Source organism: Prinia subflava, chromosome 2 (genome assembly GCF_021018805.1).
Source record: "Prinia subflava isolate CZ2003 ecotype Zambia chromosome 2, Cam_Psub_1.2, whole genome shotgun sequence".
NCBI lineage: Eukaryota > Metazoa > Chordata > Aves > Passeriformes > Cisticolidae > Prinia > Prinia subflava.
The window spans coordinates 263,288-289,462 of NC_086248.1; the positions used below are offsets into that span (position 1 = coordinate 263,288).

At 65.7% G+C, this 26,175-nt stretch overlaps 4 protein-coding genes across 4 annotated transcripts; 1 reads left to right on the forward strand and 3 right to left on the reverse strand.

Annotated features, from left to right (window-relative positions):
* Positions 1-1,309: 1,309 nt before the first annotated feature.
* On the reverse strand, positions 1,310-7,817 carry TRIM54 (tripartite motif containing 54). Its single transcript, XM_063422119.1, has 10 exons — positions 6,861-7,817; positions 6,206-6,378; positions 5,750-5,921; positions 5,547-5,642; positions 5,226-5,459; positions 4,976-4,998; positions 4,734-4,858; positions 4,316-4,417; positions 4,132-4,170; positions 1,310-3,937 (listed from the first exon to the last, which is right to left on the reverse strand). The coding sequence occupies exons 1-10, from the start codon at positions 7,026-7,028 to the stop codon at positions 3,927-3,929; spliced, it is 1,143 nt and encodes a 380-aa protein (XP_063278189.1). The 5' UTR covers positions 7,029-7,817; the 3' UTR covers positions 1,310-3,926.
* A 134-nt stretch (positions 7,818-7,951) lies between these two features.
* DNAJC5G (DnaJ heat shock protein family (Hsp40) member C5 gamma) lies at positions 7,952-10,172 on the reverse strand. Its single transcript, XM_063422133.1, has 4 exons — positions 9,961-10,172; positions 9,319-9,532; positions 9,049-9,202; positions 7,952-8,529 (listed from the first exon to the last, which is right to left on the reverse strand). The coding sequence occupies exons 1-4, from the start codon at positions 10,071-10,073 to the stop codon at positions 8,450-8,452; spliced, it is 561 nt and encodes a 186-aa protein (XP_063278203.1). The 5' UTR covers positions 10,074-10,172; the 3' UTR covers positions 7,952-8,449.
* Positions 10,173-10,818: 646 nt separating this feature from the next.
* On the reverse strand, positions 10,819-20,506 carry LOC134563826 (uridine-cytidine kinase-like 1). The gene is made up of 14 exons (XM_063422146.1): positions 20,181-20,506; positions 19,840-19,946; positions 19,465-19,635; positions 18,983-19,054; positions 18,563-18,752; positions 18,408-18,469; positions 18,123-18,139; positions 17,304-17,402; positions 12,556-12,649; positions 12,391-12,453; positions 12,180-12,302; positions 11,999-12,106; positions 11,769-11,925; positions 10,819-11,632 (listed from the first exon to the last, which is right to left on the reverse strand). The coding sequence occupies exons 1-14, from the start codon at positions 20,461-20,463 to the stop codon at positions 11,559-11,561; spliced, it is 1,620 nt and encodes a 539-aa protein (XP_063278216.1). The 5' UTR covers positions 20,464-20,506; the 3' UTR covers positions 10,819-11,558.
* A 351-nt stretch (positions 20,507-20,857) lies between these two features.
* On the forward strand, positions 20,858-25,832 carry SLC30A3 (solute carrier family 30 member 3). The gene is made up of 9 exons (XM_063391932.1): positions 20,858-22,542; positions 22,586-23,418; positions 23,502-23,663; positions 23,732-23,878; positions 23,954-24,107; positions 24,525-24,729; positions 24,841-24,946; positions 25,270-25,404; positions 25,479-25,832. The coding sequence occupies exons 1-9, from the start codon at positions 22,202-22,204 to the stop codon at positions 25,622-25,624; spliced, it is 2,229 nt and encodes a 742-aa protein (XP_063248002.1). The 5' UTR covers positions 20,858-22,201; the 3' UTR covers positions 25,625-25,832.
* Positions 25,833-26,175: the final 343 nt, after the last annotated feature.

Sequence of the window (26,175 nt, forward strand, 5' to 3'; positions counted from 1 at the left end):
GGTGCAGGAGGTGTCCAGATTTCCAGTCTGTTTGGGAACTACACAGTCCAGCAGGGAGACAGAAAGGATCAATCAGACAACAAAGAGGAAATATCCAAGTCACAAAAAAGGGCTCCAGTGGAGCATCATCCTTGGCTCTCACAGGAGTTTGTGTCAGTCCCTGGGAAGCAGGAATGAGCACTTTGGAAACACCACACTGGAAGGCACAACCTGTAACCCCACCCACAGATCAGGTGTGTGCAAGGCCACAGCAGAGCCAAAGAAATATTTAATTTCTCTTTTGCAGCCTTTACCCTCATTCCCAGGTTTTTGGATCAGAGCTCCACCCTTCCCCCCTGGGCAGGGGGTATTGAAAATTCTTTTCAATCTGCAGAAGTGGTCCCTGCTTGAACGTGAAAGGAGGAAACTTGACAAGAAGGATGGGAAGGTGTCACCCTGGTTTTGAAGATTTTCTAAGCCTTCTGTAATGTTCTTCATATCAGAGTCAGAAATTTCACCTTATCACACTTTCTACTATAAACACTGGCCATGTTTTGCTGTCTTTCATTGTTTACATATTTCTAGGTGGGCGGAGAAAGGTGATTGACAGTTGGCTTGACCAATGTGGATTGAGAGGTGGAATTCCATCCTCCAATCCACAGACACCATAAGCAATGTATAAAGCTAAGTTTTGTAAATAAACTCGGCCCTTTTTTCCTGCTTCGCTCACCAGCGTGTCCTCGTGTGGTTCTTTCCGTGTCCACTGTGACAGGAAGGTTCTTTGTGTTAGCAGTGTTAGGGATATAGGAATCAACTCCTGGATGCTCTCATGTGTGAAAAGGGCCCCTGAGACTGGACAGGATACACGGAATTCACAAACTGGAAACCTGAAGTTCCAGCTGACAGGACATAGAAGCATGTTCTTTTATTTTTTAATCTGTTCATGTAAATTCATTTTGCAAGTGAAGTACTTATACAAGATGTGTTACTTTATGGTGATCCATTATATAATGTGTTGTTACTTTACAGCTTGTCCAATCAATCAGGAAAATTCAAACTCCAGCAGTAAAACTGTGGGGTTTCCCAGTGTCACAACGCTGAAGGACCCTTTGGATTGGGGAATTTTAATCTTAGATTTAAATCTGGTATTGCTCCTTAAGTCCCAAAGCCCTGTGAGGATTTTCCACGGGGTTTAACACAAGCCAAGAGGAAGGCAATTGGCATCATGTGTGTGATGGACTGACCACGGCTGCACACCAGGCGCCCACCAGAGCTGCTCCATCACTCCCCCCTCACTTGGACAGGGAAGAGAAAACATGAGAAAAGCTCATGGCTCAGGACAAGGACAGAGGAAGCTCACCAATTACTGTCATGGGCAGAGCAGACTTGATTTGGGAAAAATATTTTAATTTATTACCAAGCAAATCAGAGTAGGCTAACAAGAAGTAAGACAAAGTCTAAAAACACCTTCCCCTCACCTCTCCCTCCATCCCAGGCTTGGCTTTATTCCTGATTTTCCACCTCTTCCCTTCCAGTGGTGCAGTGAGACAGGAATGGGGGTTGCAGTCAGTTCCCCACGTGATTTCTGCCTCTGCTTCCTTCTCAGGGAGAGGAGTCCTTGCCCTGGGAGCCAGTCCTCTGCAGACTCCAGCAGAGTCCTCCCTGGCTGTGGCTCTGCACAAGCTGCTCCAGTGTGTCACCCTTCCATGGGGACAGTCCCTCAGGAGCTGCTCCAGCCTGAGTCCCCCACAGGGTCACAGGTCCTGCCAGGACCCTGCTCCAGCACGGGCTCCTCTCCCCATGGGCCCAAAGATCCCTGCCAGCAAACCTGCTCCAGCATGGGCTCCTCTCCCCACAGGCCCAAAGGTCCCTGCCAGGACCCTGCTGCAGCACGGGCTCCTCTCCCCATGGGCCCAAAGATCCCTGCCAGGACCCTGCTCCAGCACGGGCTCCTCTCCCCATGGGCCCAAAGGTCCCTGCCAGGACCCTGCTCCAGCATGGGCTCCCCAAGGGGTCACAGCCTCCTTTGGGCACCCACCTGCTCTGGAGTGGGCTCCTCCAGGGCGGCAGGAGGGGCTCTGCTGCCCTGTGGGTCTCCCCAGGCTGCAGGAGGGGCTCTGCTGCCCCTGGGCACCCGCAGGCTGCAGGGGAATCCCTGCCCCAGCACTTGGAGCACGTCCTTTCATTCCTGCTGTGCTGACCTGAGCTCTGGGGCTGTTGCTCTCACATTTGTTCCCCTCTGGCTGCAATTACCTCTACAAAGGGGCTTTTCTTTCCTCCTTAAATACAGCATCCCTGAGGTGTTACTGCCTTGAGGGACTCTGCCCTGGCCAGCAGCTGCAGGTTCATCCAGGAGCCAGCTGCCTTTGGCTCTCTTGGACAGGGGGAAGCTTCTGTCAGAGGTTTCTACTACCAAAACCTGGCCACCCAAACCCGACACAAACCCAACAGAATGGACAGAATTCCACGGGTGGGACACACAGCTGGGTAAGTGATGAGTAAATGGACAGCCCCCCTGCCTTTGTGGGGGAAGTGAAAAGGCATTCTTTAGGAATGGTAACATTGTGCCCCTTGTGGGGAAAAAGGCCTTTGGGAGCACCGTAATGGAGAAGAATAAAGAGAAGTAATGATGCTCCTTTGAGAGCCCTTGAACAGCAGCTGGAGCAGGCTGTGTCAGAATCCCTGCTCTGTGCACAGATCACCTCTTGCTGGAGTCTCAGGGTGGGGGTACAACTTAACTGGGCAAGCAGAGGCATCAGCAAATTCCAGGGGGCTGCGAGAGGAGCAGGTTTGGGGGGGCGGTGGCAGGTGATGAGAGTCTGGACACAGAGCACAGGGAAGAGAACTGCCCACAACAGAAGAGAACTAAGGTGGGGCTCTCCTGAGGCACTGGGGTGGCACCCGTGGCACCCAGCTGAGGGGCTGCAGAGTGCTTGAGCCCCTCTCAGTCACCTCTGGAGGGTGACGTGACAAGGGAACAGCCCCGGGGGTTGGGGGAAGGCAAATGCTGCATCCACGAGTGTCTGGTGCAGGCACGGAGAAGCCACAGCCCCCCCCTGGTCCCCAGGCATCACCCAAGCGCTCCCAGGCACGTTTCTGGTGTGTGAAGGAGCAGTGGGGCAGGGAGCAGCAGGGCTGGGCACTGGGCTTGGTCCGCCGGCAGCCGCATCCCCTCTGCTCGGGTGACAGCGCGGGGACACGGGAGAGCAGAGGTGTCCCATGTGTCCCCCGTGCTCCGGGGCCGTGCCGCAGCCCCCGACCAGCGCGGCCGGGGGTCCTCAGGGCCCCCCTGTCGTCCCCGGCTGGGCAGGGAGCGGAGCGGGGCCGGCGCAGCCCCAGGGGACCGGCCCGGGCCCGGGCCCGCCGCCGTGCGCATCACCGGCCGCGCCTCCATGGAGACCGGAGCCGCCGGTGACGCAGCCGCGGGCCCCGGGAGACCCTGCCGGGCCCGGGGCGCGGCCCCGCCGGCGCTGGTGCCGCCGTGTGTGTACCCAGCCGGCTCGGCCCGACAGTGCCCGCTCGGACGCTGCTGCTGCCGCCGGACGGGGCGGCAGGACGGGGAGACCGCAGCATCCCCGGCCCTGCAGGGGCTGGGGCGGGGGCTGAGCCCCACACAGGGCCCGGAGCTGCGCGGGGGCTCCGGGGGCACTGAGCCCCTGGCCTGAGCTCCTGGGGCGCTGCTCGGGTGATGGGGCTGGGCTAGAGCCTGTGGGGCGACCCCCGCCTCCACCCCCGCCACGCACGTCACGGGAGAACGTGTCCTCACACACTTTTAATGTTGTAGAGGGGCAGCGCTCGTTCGGGGAATTCCAGCAGCAGGGATGGAGCTTGCCTGAGAGTGCCAGGGATGGCCCTAGGCAGGGCAGGGGTGACAGAGACAGCCAAATCCGGGTGTGACAGGGACAGCCACAGCTGAGGGCATGCCAGCACTACCCCACGGCCTCAGCTCAGTGCTGACCTGTGCAGAAAAATAACCTCAGCCCCAGGACCCTGAGACCCCCTTCCCATTCCTGCAGCAGGGAGACAGGGATGGCCTCGGGGGAGCCTGAGTGTGACCTTCCCATCTACATCCTCATCCCCATCCCGGGGGTGTCTCCTCTGCCCCACGGCACCCCACGGCTGTGCCCATCCCACTCCCCATGAGGGCCTCACCATGGGGGGAACTCGCTGCCTTCTGCCTCGGCCCCACATCTGCAGAGGGAAAGAGGGAACAAGACAGAGACAGGGACACGCCAGCACCCTGAAGGACCCGTGCTGCTGCCCGTGGACCAGGGCACAGCCACGCAGGCACGGCACAGGGCACGGCACAGCACTGGGCACTCATGCATGCACTCACCTTCTGCAGCTTCGGGCACCTCCAGGCTGTCCAGCTGGTCCTCGTCCACTGCGGCCTCGCTGCCGTCCCCAGGCCCATCACCCTCATCCTCACCCAGTGGCTCTGTGGGCAGGGGACAGCTCAGGTGGGGCCTTCCCTCCCTCCCCATTATGGGGATACAGCAGGACACGCCAGGAGGGAGGTGACCAAGCAGGACATCCCAGGAAGTTCCCAGGAGGAATGTGACCAGCCCTGGTGTGGGAACCAGGGGGAGCCTGGGCAGGACTGCCCCTCCAGGTCCCTGGGTGGTGCTGCAGGTGGGGGTCACATCCCCAGTACTGTGTGGGATCCCACACAGGGCATGTGCTGAGGGCTGGGCACCCCAGGCAGTGCCAGTGCCCCCTTGGGACAGCAGCAGCAATTTCCCCAGTGCAGGCACCTGTCTGGAACTCGATGGTCCTCAGCATCTCAGCCACGTAGTCCACGTTGATGGAGAAGTGGTCCATATTCTCATAGCCAGGCTCAGGGCGGCTGCTCATTGATGCCTTGGACATGTCTGTGATCCTGCAGGGCAGGACACCCTGGGAGCTGCAGGGCCCAGCACCCAGAGGGCCACCAGCCAAAGGCCACCAGCCAAAGGCCACCAGCTAAAGGCCTTTCCCCCCCATACTCCCCACTCACTTTTTCAGGAGTTCCTTGGAGTGCTGTGAAGGAAAACAAGGGGGGATGAGTGTCTCCTAGACATCACCCCCACCACAGGTCCACCCCTGCACATCCCAGGGCCATCCACTGATCATTTTGGGTGCGCACAGCCCCCTGTTCAGACCTGTGAGGCAGCCCCACGCCCCTCAGGGAACCATGGCACCACCACACAGCCCCAGGGCTGCCCCAGCCCCCCTGCCCCCTTCTCCCACCGCTCCCCTGGCAGGACCTGCAGGTACAGGGCCATCTGGGGCTCCTCCATGGCCTGGATGGCAGACTCCACCAACTTGGAGGAGGCCTCCAGGTGGTCTCCGTACTGGTGGATGAGCCCCCGGACGCGCTGCAGCTTGGCCTCCTGCTCGGCGGCGATGCTCTGCAGCAGCTCCTTCTTCCTCTCCTCCAGGATGCCGTAGAGCGCGTCGAAGCGCAGCCCCACGTGCTGCTTCTGCCGCCGGCCGTTCTCCTGCGGGGCAGAGCCGTGAGCCCCGCACAGCGCCGGGGCTGGACCCGCCCGGCCGCCACCTCCCAGGGCAGCACCCCCGGGCCCAACCTCGATGGTGTGGCAGATCTCCTCCATCTGCGTGATGATGGCCTGGATCCGATCGTTCCCCGCCACCAGCATGGCGATGCCGTCGCTGAGCTCGCTCTGGGAGCGGAGGGCAGGGGCATGAGGGTGGCTCTGTGGGCACCCCGGGCCCCCCCAGGCCCCCCCCTGGCCGCAGAGGGCCCCCCCAGGCCCCCCAGGGCCCCCACCTTCTGGCGCTGGTAGACGGCCGGCAGCGGGGCCACCTCGCAGTCCTTGTGCGCCCCGAACACCTTGCACAGGGAGCAGGTGGGCGCCTCGCAGCGCAGGCAGTAGATGTTGATGCGCTCGTCCTCGTGCTCCTCGCACATGAGGTGCTGCTCAGCCTTGGCGTGAAGGGGTCTGAGCGGGGTTTGGGGCTGTCAGACACCCCGGCCCCAGAGACAGCCCCAGGGCCTGCCCAGCCCCAGAGACACCTCTGCCTCCCCGGGACCCTTCAACCCCAGGGACCTTCCTGGTACCAGAAATACCTCTGGAGACATCCCCAGCCCCAGGGGTATTCCCTGGCCCTGTATGGGCCCCACGACTCCCCCGTTCCTGCTGGGATCCCACCCCCTGCCCTCCCCGTGGGGTCGCCATCACCCGCGGGTCTCGCCCCCCACCCCGGGGGCCCCGCGCCTCCGGACCGGGCCGACTCCTGCTTGTAGATGTCGATGATGTTCTCCACGAGCAGGTTCCGCTGCAGCCCGTACACGCCGTGCCGGTCCAGCACCACCTCGTGCCGGCACGACGGGCACCGGAACCGCCCGCCCGACGGGACGGCGCTGGAGCCCCGCGACTGCCACAGCGGGTTGGAGGCCTGCGGGTGGGGGGACGCGAGGGGTCACGGCGGCGGCACCCCGCACCCCCGGTACACCCCGCACCCCCGGCACCCCGCACCCCCGGTACCCCCGGCAGCCCCCGCCCCGCGGATCTGCTCCCCGGCCCCCCGGCACGGACCCGGGCTCGGAGACAGAGATGGAGATGGGCAGGAGCACGGACACAGGCGTGGGCACACACAAGGACACACACACGGCCCCTGCCTCCCGTCCACCATCCCCGCCAGGCGGGAGCGGCACCGAGCGCCGCCCAGCCGGAGGCCCCAGCTGCCGGTCCCGGGGCCGGGATTCCCGGTGCCAGTGCCGGAGCAGGCCCTCCCTGTGGCGAGGATCCCGGTGTTCCTGAGCCGCCTGCCCCTCCGCCTCGCCGGCCGGGGGTCCAGGGATAACGGGGCCACCACCTGCCGCACCGGGGTCCGAGGGACGCGGGTCCCGGAGCCCCCGCCCCACCGGCGGGCCCCACCTGGAAGACGTCGTTGGCGCACTTGCGGCAGAGGTTGTGCTGGCAGGGCAGGATGACCACGGGCTTGGAGAACATCTCCAGGCAGATGGGGCAGATGAGCTGCTTCTCCAGGCTCTCCATGCTTCGCGCCTCCGCCAGAAGCGGCTTCAGCCCCACCGCGAAGTTCATGGCCGCGGTCCCGGCCCGGCCCGGCTCTGTCCCACGGCTCCGCTCCGGCCTCCCGGTGCCCGCTTTGTTTCGGCCCCGGCCCCGGCCCCCGGCGCTAATTTTAGCCGCCCCCGCCCCGCCGGGGCCGCAGCTGTCGGCGGCGTCGGGTGACACTGAGTCACCGCTCCTGCCCACCCCTCGGACCGGCGTCCCGGGACCGGCCCATGCCCGGGCACCGACCGCGGTCCGGGACCCGCTGGTCTGCGTTTGGAGGAGCAGCCGACGTTCGGGGCACCGGGGCTGGCTGCTGCAGCGGCTGCAGGGCTGGCAGTCATGCGGAGGGGCGTGTGCCCCCTCTGCGGGCTGGGGGAGGCCGGGGTCCCCCGGATCCCACACCCCTGCCCAGTGCCAGCCCCCTCAGAGCAGCGAGGAGGGGCTGGGGCCAGGACACCCCCCCGGCTCTCACCCTGTCTATATTTAGGGGGTGAGGCAGAGCCCATGCAGCTGCGGGCAGAGGCAGTGACCAGGGATGGGAAGAAAGGGCAAGCGGCACACGGTGTCCCCCGCGGTCCCATCCCTGCCAGACCCGGCCCTGTGCAGGCCCACGGCTCCCCAGAGAGCAGGGCAGAGCAGGGGCAGGGGGGAGCAGTGGGGAGCAGTGGGGAGCAGAGGGGAGCAGTGGGGAGCATTGGGGAGCAGGACTCCAGCACTGCAGCAGCAAGGAGTGCAAAGAGCAGAGCCCGTGGGAGCCAGCAGCAGAGAGTGGGACCAGTGGGTGACAGGAGACAAGTGACATTCACTCCATCTGACCATTCCACACAGGACAGGACCCACCTACTCCACACCCCAGTCTCTCCTCCACCCCGCAGGATCCCTGGGCACAGCCCCCAGCACGGACACCAGGCACAGGCACGCCCATGGACAGAGCCCAGGCACACGCACACTCCCCTCCCGTCAGCCTTTAATGGTGCCCACAAAATCCCAGACAAACCCAGAGGGCAGAGGAAAGGGTACAGACAGCGGCACCCCGACCCCGCAGCAGCGTTTGGCACCAGCACCGTCGGGAGGGCGGCGTGAGGGGCGGCGGGCTCAGCCCAGCCCCTGAGGTTACAGTGCTAATGGTCTTGGGCTCGGCCTGGAGCAGCCCTGCCCGTGCCTGCTGCTCGGTGCCCGGCATGGGCACAGGCAAGGCACTAAGGGGGCCCGGCAGCGCGGGCTCCAGGCCACTGCCAGCACCACTGCTGGCATGCAGGGGCACTGCCCTGGAGCTCGAGCAGGGGCCCAGAGCCTGTGCATTGATGCTGGCCAAATTAACCTGAGATTCTATCCCTCCCGAGGCCGATGAGGCAGCCCGGGGGGCGGGACCATGGTCCCAGAAAGTGACAGTACAAAGGAGAATCCCTGCCGGGAGTCCCGGGGGAGTCGGGGGGATGGGGCCAGCCTCAGGCGTCGCTCCTGGTGCTGGCTGGCAGCGGCTCCGTGCTGGCAGGCGGGGGCTGTGCTACCACAGGGATCTGCAGATCTGCAAAGGAAGAGCTGCAGATCAGCGGCTCAGCCCCGTCCTGTGGTGCCAGTGAGCAGGAATCTCACAGCACTCCTGCAAGAGATCCCACAGCCCAAAGCTCCCACAGCCCTGGCCAGCGCAGAGCCGTGTGGGAGTGCCCCGACACCACGGAAATCTGCAGGAGTCACCCAGCGCCACTGACACCAGCGTGGCCAGGGACCAGAGCTGGCCTGGAGCACAGCTGCTCTTCCCGTGCTCTGTGCCCCAAAGGGCACAGGCCCAGGGGTCTCCGAGCTTCAGGCCTGTTCCGAGGGCCTTTATCCAGAGGGAAGGAGAAGGTGTGTACCCATGACCCATGCAGGGGCTCCCTCTGTCACTGTCACCAGCCCTGGCCCACACAGGAAACACCAGGGGCTGGCTGGAAGCAAGAGCTGCAGCTAAAACCAACCCAAGGCCTGAGCCAGAACTCTGTCCCCACATGAGATGGGACACGGGGAGCCCCCACAAAGCAAACAGAGGTGCTCCAGCCCGGCTTACCGCCGTCCTCTGCGCGCATCTGTGCCTCCAGGTCCTTGGGGTCCACGTACTTGTAGGACTCGTCCTCCTTGGGTGGGCAGCACGTCCCACAGCAGAAGAAGCAGCAGCAGCAGCAGCAGCAGCAGGTGAGGGCACCGCAGCACAGCACCAGTGCCTGTGTCGGGGACAGACACGCCTGTGACCCCTGGCCCATCCCACCGGTCCCGTGACCCCACCCAACCCTGAGCACCGAGCTCACGGAGCCGCCAGCCCCGCGGCCGCCGGGCTCACCTGGAACCACCACTTGGACATGAGGAAGTAGTGCCGGACAGCATCGTCGCCGAACTGCTCGGCCACGTAGAGGCCCAGGGAGCCGTACTGGTCGTAGAGGCGGCGCTTGTCCGCATCGCTCAGCGTGGCGTGGGCGCTGTTGATCTCCTTGAAGCGCTCGGCCGCCGCGGGGTCATCGGGGTTCTTGTCTGGATGGTATTTGAGGGCCAGCTTCCTGTGGGGGCAGCGGGGCAGCCCCGCCGGGGGTCACGGCCTCGCCTCCCGGGACACACCCGGACCCCGGGAAGGACCCGGACCCGGGACACACCCGGACCCCGGGACACACCCGGACCCCCGGGACAGATCCAGGATCCCCGGGACACACCCGGACCCCGGGACACACCCGGGCCCGGGGCACACCCGGACCAGGGACACACCCGGACCCCCGGGGCACACCCGGACCCGGGGCACACCCGGACCCCGGGACACACCCGGACCCCCGGGACAGATCCAGGACCCCCGGCACGAGGTTACAGCCTCGTCTCCCGAACCGACCCTGACCGCCGCGACGGGACCGGGACGGTCCGGACGAGAGCCCGTCCGCGCGGGCGGGCCGGCCCGTCAGGCCCGGGCCCCCGGCCGGCCCCGCGGACCCCCCCGTACCGATAGGCCTTCTTGATCTCCTCGGGGGAGCTGCCCTTCTGCAGCCCCAGCACGCGGTACAGGCTCTCCCCGACCCGCGACAGCTTCCGCTGCGGCCGCGGGGGCTCCGCCATGGCCGCCCGAGGGTGGCGGGGTCGCACCGGACGGAGACCGAGACCGCGGCCCGGCCCGCCCCGCCGCCGCTTCCGCCCCGCCGCCGCCGCTCTGCGCAGGCGCCGCCCGCCGCCGGCCTGGGGACAGGGGACAGCGGGGACAGGGGACAGCGGGGACAGCGGGAACAGCGGGGACAGGGGACAGCGGGAACAGCGGGAACAGGGGACAGCGGGGACAGGGGACAGCGGGGACAGCGGGGACAGCGGGAACAGGGGACAGCGGGGACAGGGGACAGCGGGGACAGGGGACAGCGGGGACAGGGGACAGCCGGGACAGGGGACAGCGGGGACAGCGGGGACAGGGGACAGCGGGGACAGGGGACAGCGGGGACAGGGGACAGCGGGAACAGCGGGGACAGGGGACAGCGGGGACAAGGGACAGCCGGGACAGTGGGACAGACCCCGAAAAGGGGATAGCCGGGACAGGGGCAGCGGGGACAGCAGGGACAGTGGGGACAGGGGACATGGGGGATAGGGGACAGCAGGGACAGGGGACAGGGGATAGCCGGGAGAGGGGATAGCAGGGACAGGGGACAGCCGGGAGAGGAGACAGCCGGGAGAGGGGACAAGCGGGAGAGGGGACAGCGGGCAGCCAGGATAGGGGACAGCCGGGACAGACCCCGGACAGGGGGCAGCGGGGACAGGGGACAGCCCGTCCCGGCGACGCCCGCCCCGCCCGGCCCGGTGCGGCGGCAGCAGGCGGCACTCGCGGATCGCGCTGCTCCTTTATTGGTACAAAACGGCGGCAGAGGTGGTGGCGGCACCGGCCGGGGGCGGGGGCGAGGGGGGCAAGGCTGCCGCTGCCCTTTGGAAAAAGAACCTGAGCAACAAGGGCAACACCGGGGACACCTCAGCACTCCCGGGTCACCGGCACCGCTCTGCCACCGGGGGCGGGACAGCACCAGGAAGGCAGCCCGATGCCAACCCCCAACCCCTGGGACCAGGGCTGGAGTGTGGACTGGCAGGGACTGGGGGGATCTGTGAGGTCCAGTCCCTGATGTTGGAGGGTCCCACGGGAGCTGGGGGCTGCCCCCAATAAATACAAATAAATACAGATTCCAGGCATGTAGCCTGCCTGGACTGGACCCCATCCCCTCTTCCCTGGGCAGAAGGTGAGCATCACCCCAGGCACAGCCACAGGGAGGCCACCACTCTCCCCCTTGGGAGGCACGGCTGGCCCAGGCCCAGAGGCAGGGCTCTGGGAGCAAGGAATGTCCCTAAATGTCCCCTCTCCATGGTCCACAGGAGAGGCCATCCCTCTCTTCTCCTCCTCCTCCCTGGGAGGATTGGTCCTTTGGAGCAGAGGGAGACCAGCAGCAGGGGCTTGTTGTGCAGGGCCACAGAGCCAGGCAGGTGGGCACAGCTGGCAGCTCAGGGCCTCTCCTGGGGGCAGGGAGGGGGGCCAGCCCTGCAGCCAGCCTGGCCCGTGGTCCGTGGCCAGCACGCTCAGCAGTCCACGCTGTCGCTCTCACACCAGGCCGAGGGGCCATCGGTGCCGAAGTATCTGTCTCCAAAGTTACCTGGCAGAGAAAGGGACAAAGTGAAGGGACAGCAGCACCAGCCCCACCAGAGTCCTGTCAGTGTGGCCGCAAGGCTCTCTATGCCCAGGGCTGCTGGCCCCAGCCACGGGGTGCGGCATGCCCAGGTGCCCCTCACCGATGCCCGGGATGATGTGGAACTCCTCGTTGACCCGCTTGTCCACAGCGGTGGTGATGATGTGGACACGGGGAAAGGCGTAGGCCACGGAGTGCACGCCCATCTCGGCCATCAGCAGCGACAGCAGGAAGATCCTGTCCTCCTGCACGTCGTGGTCCTGCAGCACACGGGGACGTGAGCGCCCGAAGGCCCCGAGGGTGCCGTGCCCCTCCCGCCCGGGCGGCGCTCACCAGCAGGACGCGCACTGCCATCATGGCCGCGGCCCCCGTGGACACGGTGCTGTCCATGAGGATCACATAGTCCTCGCTGATCTCCTTGGGCAGGCGCAGGTAGTGCAGCTGGGGAGGGAGGGAAGGGGTTGGTGATGTGCCAGCGGCGCGTGGCCGCGCCCCAGGCCGCAGCCGGGCTCACCTCAGGCTCGCCCGTGTCCAGGTTGGTCTGGATGAGGATCTTGCCCAGGCGGATGTCCTTGCAGACAGCGGTCAGCGCCTGCTCCATGGTCTCGCCCGCTCGCAGGATGGACACGCCGGTGATCTGGGGGACAGGGACACGTGCTGGGTGCTCCTGGTGTGCACCTAGCCCAGGAGCTGAGCCCTCACGGGGAGCTGGGGTCGTGTCTCACCCGCTGCCTGTGGAAGCGCTTCCCCTCGTACATCGTGCCCTGGGGCGTCTCCACAGTGACCGACTGCAGAAAGGGGAGCACAAGGAGTGTGGGGCCCCGTGTAAAGGGGCACCCAGGAGGGAGGATGGGCGTGGGGCTGTGGCTACACCCAAGGGGGTCGCTCACCTTCAGTGGCAGGAAGGACAAGGCATGTTCGATCAGCAGCCGCATCAAGCGCTTGGAGTAGAAGATGAATTCGTCCCTGGTCGTGTCCTTGTTCCTGGGAGGGATGACACGTGTGAGGTGGGAACAGGGCCCTGCCATCCCCTGCAGACCACACATGGGGCTACGAGGCCAACCACAGGGACAGCAGCCCCAGTCTGTGGGAACCAGAGCACTCCTGGAGTGACATAGTGATCACCAGCACTGTGGGGCTCACTGAGACTTCAGCTTTTGTCTTACAACCACAGAGACAAGAGAGTGGCTTAGCTACCCTGGGAGGGAGGGTAACACCAGTTGCAGACACCAGAGAGAGCTGGGAGAGAACTGGGAGCAGGAACAGGTCAGGCAGGACCATCAGTCCTGGGCCAGCACAAACTCAGGAGCAGTGGGTGAGTGTTGGGGAGCCTGGGGGGAACAGGAGCAGAGCCAGGACCGACTAGGACCCCACAGTGGAAGAGGACATGGTGCACCATGGCTGAGCATGCTGGTGACAGAAAGAAGCTGAACATGTCCCCAGCTCTCCCCTCTACGTACCAAGTCAGAGATAAAGCCCTGCCAAGAACCAGGTGACTCGGAAATACCCACCGTGCCCTTTTCACAGCTCTGACGTAAAACAAACACAAACCACAACAAAGCTGCCATGGGGCTGCAGCTCCCACGAAACATCTCCCTCCCCTGGGAGGGGTAAAGCCAGCCCTGCATCCAGGGCACTAACCCCACAGCAGAGGGAAAGTGGACGGCTTTTCCTACTGGGAGCATCCTGGCCACCAGCCTTGTGGGGAACATGAGGACAAAGAAGTCCCACAGACACCTACCCATTCCCAGATGGAAGAGGTGGAGCTGGCAACACTCCCGAAGAGGCAGAAGGATATAGAATATTTTTACTCTGTATTTTAAGACATCATCTGCCATTTCTTACACCTCAGTGGATGACAGACAGCCCCACTGAGGCGCTCCAAGACAGTCACTGCTGTCCTTGTGTGCTCCTGCAGCCATTCCAGGGTCACTCACAGCTGAGCACCTGCGGTGACCATGGCATACGGACATTCTCAAACCCCTGGCACAGCCAGCACTCCCAGGGAAGGCAGAAAATCTGGTCTGGAAGGAACAGGTACCCTGCCCACAGCTCCCAGTGCGAGCTGTCAGCACGCACTCATGGGTGGGCTGCACCCACACGTCCACCCACAGCAGCCTGGCAGCAGCACGAGCCCGGCAGCCTCCCTGCCTCCACGGGGGCTGTCCCTGCCAGCTGTCCCCACTGAGAGCCACGCTGCCTGTGCTGGCCCTGGCTGGGCGGGATGGCCCCACGCTGCTCCTGCTGAGGCAGGATCCTCTGGGGATGGGGAAGCTCCCCTGGCCCCAGGGCAGGGACACAACCACGAAGCTCCTCCATGCCCAGGGCACAAGCAGGGCAGGGGAAGGGCTGTGCCAGGGAGGGCATCCCGGCCATGCTCAGCAGCAGCAGGAGGTTACCAGGATCCATCAGTGCCTCCATCCCACCTCCTCAGCTGGCACAGCACTGCCAAAGGGCCCCCATCACCCCACGGCACCACTGCCTGAGGAAACACAACACTGCTCCTATCACAGAGGAGGCAGCTGAACGTCAGCACACTGCAGCACACAGGGAGCACAGGGAGCCTGCAGCTGGGAATGGCAGCACCACAGCTGGTGCTCCTGACGACCTCAGCCTTCCCCAGGGGATGACAGAGGGACCACGGGGATCTGCCTGGTGCAGATCACAGCATCAGCATGAACTGGACTGTCTGCAGCTGAGAGCCAGCTGGTACAGCCAGGCACCAGAATCTGGGCATGGAGGGGTTATAGAATGCCAGAATGGTTTGTGTTGGGAGGGTCCTTAAAGGACATCTTGTCCCACCTCCCTGCCATGGGAAGAGGCATGTTCTATTAGACCAGGTTCCCCCAAACCTTGTGCAGCCTGACCCTGGGGCAGTCAGCTATCCCGGGCAACCTGTGGCAGAGCCTCACCACCCTGATGAAGAACCTCTTCCCAGTATCTCATGTGACATGCCCTCTGACAATGGGACACCATTCCTGCTCATCCTGACACTGCATCCTTCACTCCCCATCTATTCTCAGCCTCATGACTCAAACTGTGCAGCTATTCCAGTGTGGGACCCATTTCCAGTTTGTCTCTCCACAGCAGCAGGAATTTGCTCTGGAAAGCGCTTCCCCAGTGATGCTAGCTGGGAGCTGCCACCACGATGCTCATCTGCTGCCACCAACACCCTCCCCGCAGGCAGACGGGGAGCAGGAGGAGCCTCTGGAGTGGAACAGCAGGGACTGGCGCTGCCTGGCGCCAGGATTGACCGTCTGCAGCCCAGAGAGCCACACTGGGAACGCCAGGCAGGAGAAGGAGGGAGAACCATCCCGGCTCACGGCTCTGCGGGGATGCAGGAGCCCCTGGGCAGGTCAGGGTGCCTGGAAAGGCTGTGCTGGGGGAGCAGCAGCTCTCCATGAGCTCTGTGGCACCTGGAACCTGCGCAGTGGGAGGTTCCCTGAGGATGTCAGGGGCTGAACGAGGCAGCCTCTAGAGGTCTGTCCCTCCCAAACCACTGCATGATTCAATAAATAAAGAGACAGGTCTGCCAAGATGCAGGAACTGCACATGGAGGTGCAGGAAATGTGGCTAAAGGTGTGTGTGATTCTCAGCAGCCTGGAGCTCTCTGGGAGCCCAAGAGAAGGGCAGCAGGCAAAAGGAGCACTTTGGGAGTAGAGGGTCACACGTGGTGACCATGCCCAAGTGACACAGAGCCAACGAGTGCTGCCAAGTCTCACCAGAAACACAAACTGCCTTGCCGTCCCCTAACACAGACACCCAGCAGAGCTCAGCTCAGAGGTTTGGGACAGACTGTGGCCCAGCAGGATTCCAGGGGGTAGCTGAGAGGCTGAGCCCATGCTCCTCAGAAATGTGGCATTTCTTATACACCATCTGGAATGGGCTCAGCTGCCTCCCCACCACCCCAGCCCTGCTCCTGCATGGCACCAGCACAGCCACTGGAGGCCAACGGTGCCAAAGCCCTGCAGGGCCAGGCAAAGCCTGAGCCACCCCCAGGGCAGCCCAGCACAGCCCTGGGCCTCAGCAGACTGAGGTCAGCAGGCACTCGTGGTACAAATGTGCAGCCACAGCCTGGGGAGGGACATGGCACTGGCACAGGGCTCTGCCTGGCACACCTGGCGTGCCACACCGCCTGCTCTGCTGCCTCGGAGCCCGTGCTTCCACATGAGGAAGGAGTCAGGGTGCCCAGCCTGCATGCAGTCAGGAGTATCAGAAGATCATAAATTGTTTGGGTTGGAAAAGCCCTTTGAGATTAAGTCCAGCCCCAGCACTGCCAACACCACCAGTAGCCCACATCCCTGAGTGCCACATCCACAAGGTTTCTAAACTCCACCAGGGATGGGGACTCCATCACTACCTGGAGCAGCTGTGCTGAGGCTGGACAATCTTTTCCATGAACAAACTGCTCCCAATATACAACCTACATCTCCTCTGGAGCAGCCTGAGGCATGTTCCTCCTATCCTGGCCCTTTTTCCATGGGAGCAGAGCCAGACACTCACCTGGCTGCATCCTCCTGTCAGGAAGCTACAGAGAATGAGAAGGTCCCTCCTCAGCCTCCTTTTCTCCAGGCTGGGCTCCCCACAGCTTTGTCAGCTGCTCCTGGAGCTCCAGCCCCTTCCCCAGCTCTGTTCCCTTCCCTGGACACGCTCCAGCCCCTCAATGTCTCATCAGGAGAGGCCCAGAACTGTCCCCAAGGCTGGAGGTGCCCAGCAGTGCCAGCCCAGGTGCCACTGGCCTCTTGCCCACCTGGGCTCATGTTGAGCCACTGCTGACCAACACCCCCAGGGCCTTTCCAGCTTTCCAGCCCTTCTGCCCCAGCCTGGAGTGCCTCATGGGGTTGTTGTGACCCAAGGGCAGGACCTGGCACTTGGCCCTGTTGACCCTCACGCCGCCGGCCTCAGCACATGGATCCAGCCCGTCCCAATCCCTCTGCAGGGCCCTCCTGCTCTCCAGTGGATCCACATCCCACCCAGCTTGGTATCATCTGCACACTGAAAGTGCACTCAGTCCTCTGCAGGTCTCTCAAGGACATGAGCTTACACTTTGCAAACCAACATCCAGGGGCCACAGCAGCCACAGCATGAGCAGGCACAGGAGGACCTGACTGAGCTCAACATCCCCTCTCTGCTGTGGAGAAACAGCCCTGGGGGCTGCCAGGTTCTGCAGCCAAAAACAAGAGACCCCCTGGTGGTCCTAAAGGCCTCAGCCCTTGACCCTCCACTAACTGATGCTACTGTCACCTGGAGAAAAGGAGCATCGGGGGGAATGAAAAGATCAGGAGTGGTGAAATCATAGGAGCAGCTGCCGAGGTCTCTTCTCTAAGCTAGCTCTAAACCCAAGTGCCCTGGAGAGGGGCAAGGGGTACCTTTCTCCATGCCACCAGCTGCTCCACCTGTGCTCCAGTGAGGACAGAGCCAACCAGTCCCCTCCCACAGTAGGAAAAGCCAGCTTTTGGCTCAGGGATCACCCAAAGCAGATGTGCAGAGGTCTGGTCACCAGAGAAGTGCCCACGGGGCCAGGGCCAGCTCCATTCAGCTGTTCTGCCCCACGACTGAGGTCTCAGGGGCAAAACTCACCCCAGGGCTGTGGTGTGGCCCCAGCGGGCCCCGAGCAGGCCTGGGGGCAGGGATGTACCTGATGATGGTGTGCATGCCCCGCACCTGCGGCGTGCTCTCCAGGACGCTCAGTGTCTTCGGCAGCGGCTGTCCCTGGTGGGCGGAGGCCAGGGCTGCCCTGCAGGGGGGAAGGGCGTCAGAGCTGTGCAGCACCTGCAGATCCACAGCCCTGGGCCCTGGGGACATGGCCCCACCAAGGGAAGGCCCCACAAGAACTCCCCTGAAAGAGCACTCCCATCTTGTGTGACCCTCCCTCCTGGATCCCAAAGAACGCCCCAAGTGTGATCCCAGAGCCAGACTGCCCAAAAAGACTGAGAAGAACCTCCTGGACCACACATACTGCTGCTGCAGCCTCTGCTGCACCAGCCTGGCCAGCACCAGGACCAGCAGCTCTGCAGGGCAGGACATTCCCAAGGACCCTGGGACTGGGCTGTGCCCTGTGTGAGGGACAAGGGCTGTCCTGCTCAAATGGGACATGAGCTGCCAGAAGAGGGACCATGCAGGGCACTCCCCCTGCAGAAGTGAACAGCCCAGGCTGACTCAGTGGTAGGGACAGGAGCCCTGCTCCAGACAAGGACAGGACCAGGGCACGGAGCTGGGCACATGCACCAGCCACAGTGTGGGACGTGTCAGACACAGCCCACAGATGCAGCCAGACTGGCCCCGAGGAGCTCACAACAGCCACTGCAACACTGGGCAAGAGTGGCTACGTTCAGGCACCTCAGCAAAGCTCTGCCAGCAGGGACAGAGAAGTCGCAAGACCTGGAATCCAGTGGGTGCCAGCAGCCCACGCCCCCCAGCCCAGAACTGGCTCCTCTGCAGTGGGGGTCCCACGTACCTGACTGTGATCTCCCGCTGGACGGTGGAGAGGTCATCAGCACAGCACCGGGGAACAGCAAGGACACCCTGTCAGTCACTCAGGCCAGCACAGCCCCAACAGCCCAGGTGGCTCCCCCCCTCCTCCCCAGTGCCCACTGCACAGATCTGCTCCCTCAAACACCACGTCAGGGCCTTCTGCGCAGAGAGAGGTGATGTCAAACTGCCCCCAGATGCTCCAGGAGCACAGGCCTGCCCTTCCAGCCCTCTGCATTCAGGACCCTTCCCCTGCCCAGCCCTGGCTCACCTTCTCCAGCTGGCTGTGCACGTGCTGCACTATGAGGTCCAGCGCCACGAAGTTCTCCCCACCTGCGAGCGGAGCAAAGGCGCGCGGTGGGGCAGACGCCAACCCCGCCTGCCCCACACCCCCCGCTCCCGCCGCCAGGGCAGCCCCGGCCTCACCCCTGGGCACCACGATGTCGGCCACCTGCACGGTGGGCTCAATGTACTGCTCGAAGGCGGGCTTCACAAACTTGTTGTACTGCTTGATGACGCCCGCCACGTCGCGCCCGCGCTCCATGATGTCGCGCTGCAGCCGCCGCACCAGGCGGATGTCGGAGTCCGTGTCCACAAACACCTTCATGTCCAGGAGCTGGAAAACTGGGAGGGGTGAGCACCCCCTATGCAGCTCCCATCACATCTGGGTCACTCCCCTCCTCCACCCAGCAAAGGCACCCAGCATCAGCTCCCCTGAGGCTCTGCCAGCAAGCGGGGTGACCTCTCCCTCCAGAGCCCCCAGGGCTGCAGTGGCACCCAGGGCCAGCGCCTGTCCTGCTGCAGCCCATCCCCTCCCGGGCCAGCGGCCACCTGAGGCAGCGATACCTTGAGCAGCTCCTTGTTGGCAAAGGCCAGGATCCCTTCGAACACGATGACGTTGGCCCCATACACTGTTTTCTGCAGGCAGACAGGAGACGGGTTTGTCCTGTTTATCTTACATGCCACGGTAGCACCAACACTGACACAGACAGGCCCCCTGGGCTCTCACCACTGTGTTGGGGCTCCCCATAACCATGCTGAAGCACCCAATATCTTGGAGTCCTAGCTCATCCCTGTGCATGATGCTCCAGCCCAGGACAGACCCTGAACCTTGCTCCAGATCCCAACCCCTGCTCACTCCCATCCCCCCAGCACCCCTCCAGAGTCCCTCCCTCATATCTGCGCTGGCCTGTTTGCAGAGCCACCCACAGTCCCCCCAGAACGAGTCCCACACTCCTGAAGACCCCCAGCCCCCCCCTCCCTTTAGCCCAGAGGAGTTCCCCTTGCCAGGACTCTGCCCCGGCCCCGCCGGCCCCCGTGGCACGCACCCACTCGCGGCGCCGGCTGTGCGTGGTGAAGTCGTACACCGGCACCTTCACGCTCTTGCCCTTCTTGAGCTTGCGCAGGACGCTGACGAGCAGCTCGAAGTCAAAGGCATCGGGGTGGTCGAAGTTGTAATCGCTGCGGGCTGCCAGCGCCTGCTGCCCCTCATCCAGCACCTGCAGGCACCGGCACCGCTCAGCGCCGCGCCGGACCCCGGCGCCCACGGGCACCGGCACCCACGGACACCGGCACAGCAGCGCTGCCCGGTGCCGCACCGGATCCCTGCACCCACGAGCATCAGCACCGCTCAGCAGCACGCCGGAACCGCGAGTACCGGCACCGCTCAGCGCCGCCCCGGAGCCCCGGGCGCCCATCCCCACCTTGTAGAAGGAGTCCATGGAGAGCAGCACGACCCAGGGCACGTCCAGCGCCTCGATGATCCGCGTCGCCACCGTGGTCTTGCCCGAGGCGCTGCCGCCGCACAGGCCTGCGGGGAGCGGCGGGGGCACCGCCCCGGCCCCGGATCCGTCACGGCCCCGGATCCGGCTCCGGCCCGGTCCCAGCCCCTCCTCGGCCGCCGCTCGGGGCCTGGCTCCACGATTACCGAGCGCAGCCGGACCCCGGCCACGGTCCGGCCTCCATCCCCTCCCCGGACCGGTATCGGCTCCATCTCCTCTCTGATCCGACTCCATCCCCTCCCCGGCCCCGTCCCACCACTCACCGATGACAAAGGCCTCATCCACGGGCGCGCCGGTCTCGCTGTACCAGGGCGGCCGCCCGGCCGTGTAGATAGTCCGCTTGCTGGTGCGCAGCAGCGGCGGCTCCGGCTTGCACTGGCTGGCGGTGCGGCGCCGTGGGGCCGGGGCGGGCGCCAGCGGCAACCGGCTGAGCAGCGAGCCCAGCGGGCCGGGGCCGGGGCCGGGGCCGGGGCCGGAGCTGTGGCCGCGCTCCAGCCCCGCCGGGCCCCGCCGCTCCCGCCGCTCCTCCGCGCCCGCCGCCGCCATCGCCGCGCGTGGCCGCGGGGGCTGCCGGGACAGCTCGTGCTGCACACGGCCCGGGGATTGGCCCCGCCCCTTGGAGGGGCCCCGCCCCCGGCTGAGGCCCCGCCCCCGGCTGAGGCCCCGCCTCCGGCTGAGGCCCCGCCTCCGGCTGAGGCCCCGCCCCCGGCTGAGGCCCCGCCCCCGGCTGAGGCCCCGCCCCCGGCTGAGGCCCCGCCCCCGGCTGAGGCCCCGCCCCGGGCAGCCCGGGATCCCCGGGCTCACTCGCACACCCCTCCCGGAGCTGTCCCCGGGATCCCCGGGATCCCCGGGCTCACTCGCACACCCCTCCCGGAGCTGTCCCCGGGATCCCCGGGATCCCCGGGCTCACCCGCACACCCCTCCCGGAGCTGTCCCCGGGATCCCCGGGATCCCCGGGCTCACTCGCACACCCCTCCCGGAGCTGTCCCCGGGATCCCCGGGATCCCCGGGCTCACCCGCACACCCCTCCCGGAGCTGTCCCCGGGATCCCCGGGAGCGCCGGGCTCACCCGCACACCCCTCCCGGAGCTGTCCCGGGGATCCCCGGGAGCGCCGGGCTCACCCGCACACCCCTCCCGGAGCTGTCCCGGCCGGGGATCCCCGGGGCCCGCTCTGCCCCGGGCTGAGCAGCCGCAGCTCCCGCAGCCTCAGCCCGGCAGTGACGCTCCAGCCCTGCAGCATCACAGGGTGCTCGGCGGGCTCTTCTGAGCTTGTCCCTGTCCCTCGTGTCTGGGGGAGCCAGCGCTGGGCCCGGCGCTACGGGGTGGTGTCCAGGTGCCAAGGTTGCTTTGTTCATGGTTCATGGTCAACTCGGTGTCTCCCAGGACCCCCGGAGCCCTTTCTGCGGAGCTGTTTCCCAGCCGGCTGCTCCCTGCCCGTCCTGAGGTCAGGATCCCGCACTGCCCCGTGCTGGCCCTCCTCAGGCTCCTGCCCCCCGTCTCCGCTGCCCACCCTGAATCCCTCCTCACTAGGGAGCTGCAAGACCCGCTGGGTGAAGCCACCTCTCCCCGGTGGGTGTCATCTGTCACCGTGCTGGGGGTGCTCTGCCTGGTCTCCAGGTCCCTACAGGCGGCGACAGACGGGGCCAGACTCAGCACTAACCCCGCGGTACACTGCTCGCTGCTGGCCGCTGAATACCCTGCTCTGGGCTCCCCACACAGCCCCTGCTCAGTGCAGCCCCTCCCGGCTCATCCCAACACTTCTCTCGGAGGATCCCAAGGGGTACAGCGTCAAAAGCTTTCCTGTAGCCTGGGCAGACGCTGTCCCCTGCACTCCCCTCGTGCACCAGGTCTGGCATTTCACCGCGGAAGGTGACCGGAATGGTCAGGCACGATCCCCGTCGGTGACACCCTGCCGGTTTCTCTTCAGCTCCTTTCCTGTGCTTCCCGTGCTCAGACGGCTTCCAGGGCCATTTGTGTCACCACCTGCCCAGGGACAAGAGGTGAGGCTGAGCCCTGCCCCCAAGAGCTTCCCCCGCCAAAGCAGCGCCCCTTGCACACGGCTCCCACGTATTTGCCTGGAGATCCATTGGACCGCAGCACCCGGGCAGCCTCCTGCACCCCGCCGCGGACGCCCCCGCTCCCGAGCCCGGAGCGGCGGCACCGGCGGCGGGACCGCCCCGCCACCCGCGCTTGGGGCGGGGCCCGCCGGGGGCGGAGTCACGGCGGGGGCGGGGCTCGGCGGTGCCGGTGCTCCCGGTGCCCGCGGTGCCGCTCGCTCCCGGGATGGAGCTCCCGACCGGCACCGAGAGCGCCCGCCTGGTCAGCCCGCGGAGCGGCCGCGCCGACGGCAGCCTGCGCCTCAAGAGGTACCGCCGGCTGCGGCAATCATCCCCTCGGCATCCATCACCGGCACCTCCGGCATCCCATCACCGGCACCCATTGCCCCGGCATCCCATCACCCCGGCACCCCACCACCGCCAGCACAACTCCATCACCGGCGCCTCCGGCACCGACGGCACTTCCATCACCGGCACTCCCATCACCGGCACCTCATGGCACCGGCACCTCGGACACTCCTGTCACCACCGGCACTTCCATCACCACCGGCACTTTCATCACCACCGGCACTTCCATCACCACCGCACACCATCCCGACAACCGCACTAGCGGCACTAGCACCTCCATCATCGGCACCTCCATTACCCTGGCACCGCCACCCCCGGCACCCCATCATCTCCCGGGGCTGCCGGCAATTCCTCGCACGGCCACCTCCATTGTCCCCCGCATCTGCAACCCTCGGTCCTCCCGCACCCGCGCTGCCGGCACCTCCATCGCCCCCGTCGCCCTCAGCTGCTCCGGCACCCGCAAGCCCCCGGCACGTCTCGCCGCCCAGCTCCCGCCTCCCACTCCCGACACCGGCACCCCGGCACGTCCCTCGCCGCCCGCCCCCGTGCCTCCATCCATCCGACACGGACATCGGCACCTCCGCAGTCCCCGCGCCAGCCCTGACGGTCCGCCCCTTGCACCGTCACGTCGCCACCGGCACGCTCACCCCGCCACCGGCACCTCCGCTCAAGCGGAACCAGCCCCGCCGTGCGCCAGCCTCGCTCCCCCCTCGGGCGTCCGTCCCGCACCTATCGGCGCCCAAACGTCACCCACCCACACCGGTACCATCCATCCATCACCCGCCCACGCCGGTACCGTCCATCCGTTAGCCCCCGTCCCGGTGGGCTGTCATTCCCTGTTCCCGCACTGCTGCCCCCGTCGTCCCCTCCTCACCCCTCACGTCTCCACGGTGCCCGTCCCGCAGCCCGGCCCCAGGCGCAACACCTCGCTCCCACCTGCTCCTGCCCGCGGGTGCCACACCAGTCCCGTCTCCGGTTCCGGCGGGAGCCCCGTGCCGCCGCCTCCTGCTGCTGCCGCCGGTCCGGTGGCTGCTTGTGCGGCTGTGGGGGGTTCCACCGTCCCCCACCGGCTGCTTGGCTGCCTACCGCTGGGCGGTATCGGTACCCTGGGGGTTCTGGGCAGGGAGCACCCGAGCCGGTGCTGCCGGCAGTGACCCCCGCCCCCAGTCTCTTCACAGGCTCTGGAGACCCCTCAGCACCGGCGGCCCCCCCGGCCCCGGATCCCCGCTGCCGCTGCAGCCCGCCGACCCCCAGCCCCGGGCAGGGCAGGCTGCAGGCCCGCCAGCAGCTGAGCATCGCCTGCGCCGTCTGCTGCCTCTTCATGGTCGGGGAGGTGATAGGTAACAGCGGCTGGGCCGGGGCGGGGGGCTGCCCCCGGGGCCGGGTGCCAGCTGCTCTGTGCCCACAGGCGGGTACCTGGCACACAGCCTGGCCATCATGACAGATGCGGCCCACCTGCTGACAGACGTGGGCAGCATGTCCGTCAGCCTCTTCTCCCTCTGGGTCTCCAACCGCCCACCCACCAAGACCATGACCTTCGGCTGGCACCGCTCAGGTGAGGGGAGGGGGCCCTGCGGGGCTCCGGGGACCCCCACGGCCGGGTTGGGTGCTGATGGGTGTCACCCCACAGAGACCCTGGGTGCGCTGGCCTCTGTCCTCTCCATCTGGGTTGTGACTGCAGCCCTCGTCTACCTGGCGGCCGCCCGCATCATCAGCAACGACTACGAGATTGAGGCGCGAGCCATGCTGGCCACGTCCGCCTGCGCCGTCGGCGTCAATCTGGTGTATGTCCCAAGTGGGGCTGTGCACCCGTGCTCCCTGTGCACCATCAGCCTGAGTCCTGCCCCACCTGTGGCCCTGAGACCCCCAGCTGTGCCCCCAGGTCACTTTATGTCCCTGTGCACCAGCCTTGTGTCCCCAGGCGCTGCCTCCCCCACTTCCCTGTCCCCTGTATGCTTGGGACTTCCAGTCAATGTGCCTACATCCCCACATTCCGTGGTCCCCCAGGCAGCGCCTCCCTAGCCCTGTCATGAGCCAAACCCCTGCCCTGTTCCTGTGCACCTTCCAGCCCTGCTGCACCTCCAGCCCCACTCCTCCCACTGTCCCAAGACCAGGTGTGGTTGCCTTTGTGTGCCCCCTTTGCCCGAGCAGGGCGCCCATGCCCTGCCAGTGTGGCACTGAGCCAGCCCTGCTCTTCCCAGCATGGCCTACATCCTGCACCAGTCCCCTGCTGGCCACGGCCACGGCACAGGGGCCTATGAGCAGCTGGAGAGCTCTGTGTCCTGCTCGCCCGGCCACAGCCCCCTACCCGGCAGCACCAGCGTGCGGGCAGCCTTCGTCCACGTGGTGGGGGATCTGCTGCAGAGCGTCAGCGTCCTCGTGGCTGCCATCATCATCTACTTCAAGGTGCCCGGGCTGGAGTGCGCCAGTGCTGCCTGCGGGAACGGCTCCCCCAGTCCCATGCAGGGTGCCACGTGGGCTCTGCCCCCAGCCTCACTGAGACCCCGCTCTCTGCAGCCCCAGTGCAAGATTGCAGACCCCATCAGCACCCTCTTCTTCTCGGTCTTCGTCCTTGGCTCCACCATCACCATCCTCAGAGACGTCCTCAGGGTCCTCATGGAAGGTGAGCAGTGAGTGAGAGGGGTGCAGTGAGACCACAGGTGCAGGGTGGGCACAGGAGCTCCCGGAGCTGCATCTGCCACAGCGCTCTGCCCCTGAGGCAGCTCACCCCTGTCCTTCCCTTGCCCCACCTGAATCCCCCTGTCCCCAGTCTCCCTCCAGCCAGGTGCATTGGCCCCAAGGTGACGCCTGTCTCACCCCAAAGCCCCCATGCCCCGCCTGGTTCCCCTGGGAAGCCCCCAGCCCCAGAGGCCTCCACTGCTGGCCCTCACCCAGGCGGGTGCGATGGCCGGGCCAGGGTGCCCCGGTGACCAGGCGGTGCTGCAGGGGCGCCGCGGGGCCTGGACTTCGACGCAGTGAAGGAGGCGGTGCTGGGGGCCCGCGGGGTGCGCGGCGCCCACGACCTGCACCTCTGGGCGCTGACGCTGAGCCACCCTGCCGTGTCGGTGCACGTGGCCGTGGGTGAGTGACCCGCCCGGGGCACGGCGGGGGCCGCTGGCCGTGCCAGGAGTGAGCCCCTGCCCTGCTGCCCCCAGATGCCGGCGCTGACGCCGAGACGGTGCTGCAGGAGGTCACTGCACTGCTCCAGAGCAGGTTTGGCTTTGCCTTGTGCACGGTACAGGTGGAGCAGCACCAGGAGGAGACAGCAGGTTGTCCCCACTGCCAGGACCCCCGAACCTGAGAGCCCCTCCCGCTGCTACGTTGGGCCAGACGTGGCCCTGGCCCCAGCTCCTTGTGCCACAGCAGGGCAGTGCTTGAGATTCCACCCCCCCTTTACCCACCCCAGTGCTGTGGAGTCCTGGGGTGGGACAGTGACTCCAGTGTGGTGTCCTGGGGGGAAAGGACACATGGCCTGGCCTGTGGAGCACAGGGGCTCCCTGGGATCTTCCACGCCCTGCTGTGCCACAGCTCTGGAGGAGCTGGAATCCTGCCCCACCACCCAGTCCCCACGGAGCCTGTCTGTCCTGGCAGGAAGGGACATCCCCCACGGGGGTCCTCAGACGTGGCCCTGGCCCCAGCCCCCCCCGCTGTTGCCTGGGCTCCATCTGAATCCTGCTGTGCCTGGGCCTGATCCATTCCCTCTGCTGAGTTGTGCCTGTGCCCCTGGTATCCATCTGTCCATCTGTGCCAGCAGCAGTGCCAGCGCTGCCAATAAATGTGTTGGAGCAGCAGCAGCAGTGCAGCAGACAGAGGGGCACGGGGAGGGAATGGGTGGAGATGGGGGTGGGCCCC

Bases quoted from the DNA above. Each gene is read 5' to 3' on its own strand.
- TRIM54 (XM_063422119.1), bottom strand. From the start codon at position 7,028: ATGAACTTCGCGGTGGGGCTGAAGCCGCTTCTGGCGGAGGCGCGAAGC. The intron at 4,859-4,975 runs GTGAGTGGGGAG...CCTGCCCTGCAG, and splicing joins TCCAAGGAACTCCTGAAAAA to GATCACAGACATGTCCAAGG. The intron at 4,171-4,315 runs GTGAGTGCATGC...TTCCCTCTGCAG, and splicing joins GGTGCCCGAAGCTGCAGAAG to ATGTGGGGCCGAGGCAGAAG.
- DNAJC5G (XM_063422133.1), bottom strand. From the start codon at position 10,073: ATGGCGGAGCCCCCGCGGCCGCAGCGGAAGCTGTCGCGGGTCGGGGAG. The intron at 9,203-9,318 runs GTGAGCCCGGCG...TCCCCGACACAG, and splicing joins TGTCCAAGTGGTGGTTCCAG to GCACTGGTGCTGTGCTGCGG. The intron at 8,530-9,048 runs GTAAGCCGGGCT...CTTCCTTTGCAG, and splicing joins GATGCGCGCAGAGGACGGCG to ATCTGCAGATCCCTGTGGTA.
- LOC134563826 (XM_063422146.1), bottom strand. From the start codon at position 20,463: ATGGCGGCGGCGGGCGCGGAGGAGCGGCGGGAGCGGCGGGGCCCGGCG. The intron at 19,636-19,839 runs GTGGGGATGGGC...CGGTGCCTGCAG, and splicing joins CCATGGACTCCTTCTACAAG to GTGCTGGATGAGGGGCAGCA. The intron at 12,650-17,303 runs GTACATCCCTGC...CATCCCTCCCAG, and splicing joins GGCATGCACACCATCATCAG to GAACAAGGACACGACCAGGG.
- SLC30A3 (XM_063391932.1), top strand. From the start codon at position 22,202: ATGGAGCTCCCGACCGGCACCGAGAGCGCCCGCCTGGTCAGCCCGCGG. The intron at 23,419-23,501 runs GTATCGGTACCC...GTCTCTTCACAG, and splicing joins TGGCTGCCTACCGCTGGGCG to GCTCTGGAGACCCCTCAGCA. The intron at 24,947-25,269 runs GTGAGCAGTGAG...GCGGTGCTGCAG, and splicing joins CCTCAGGGTCCTCATGGAAG to GGGCGCCGCGGGGCCTGGAC.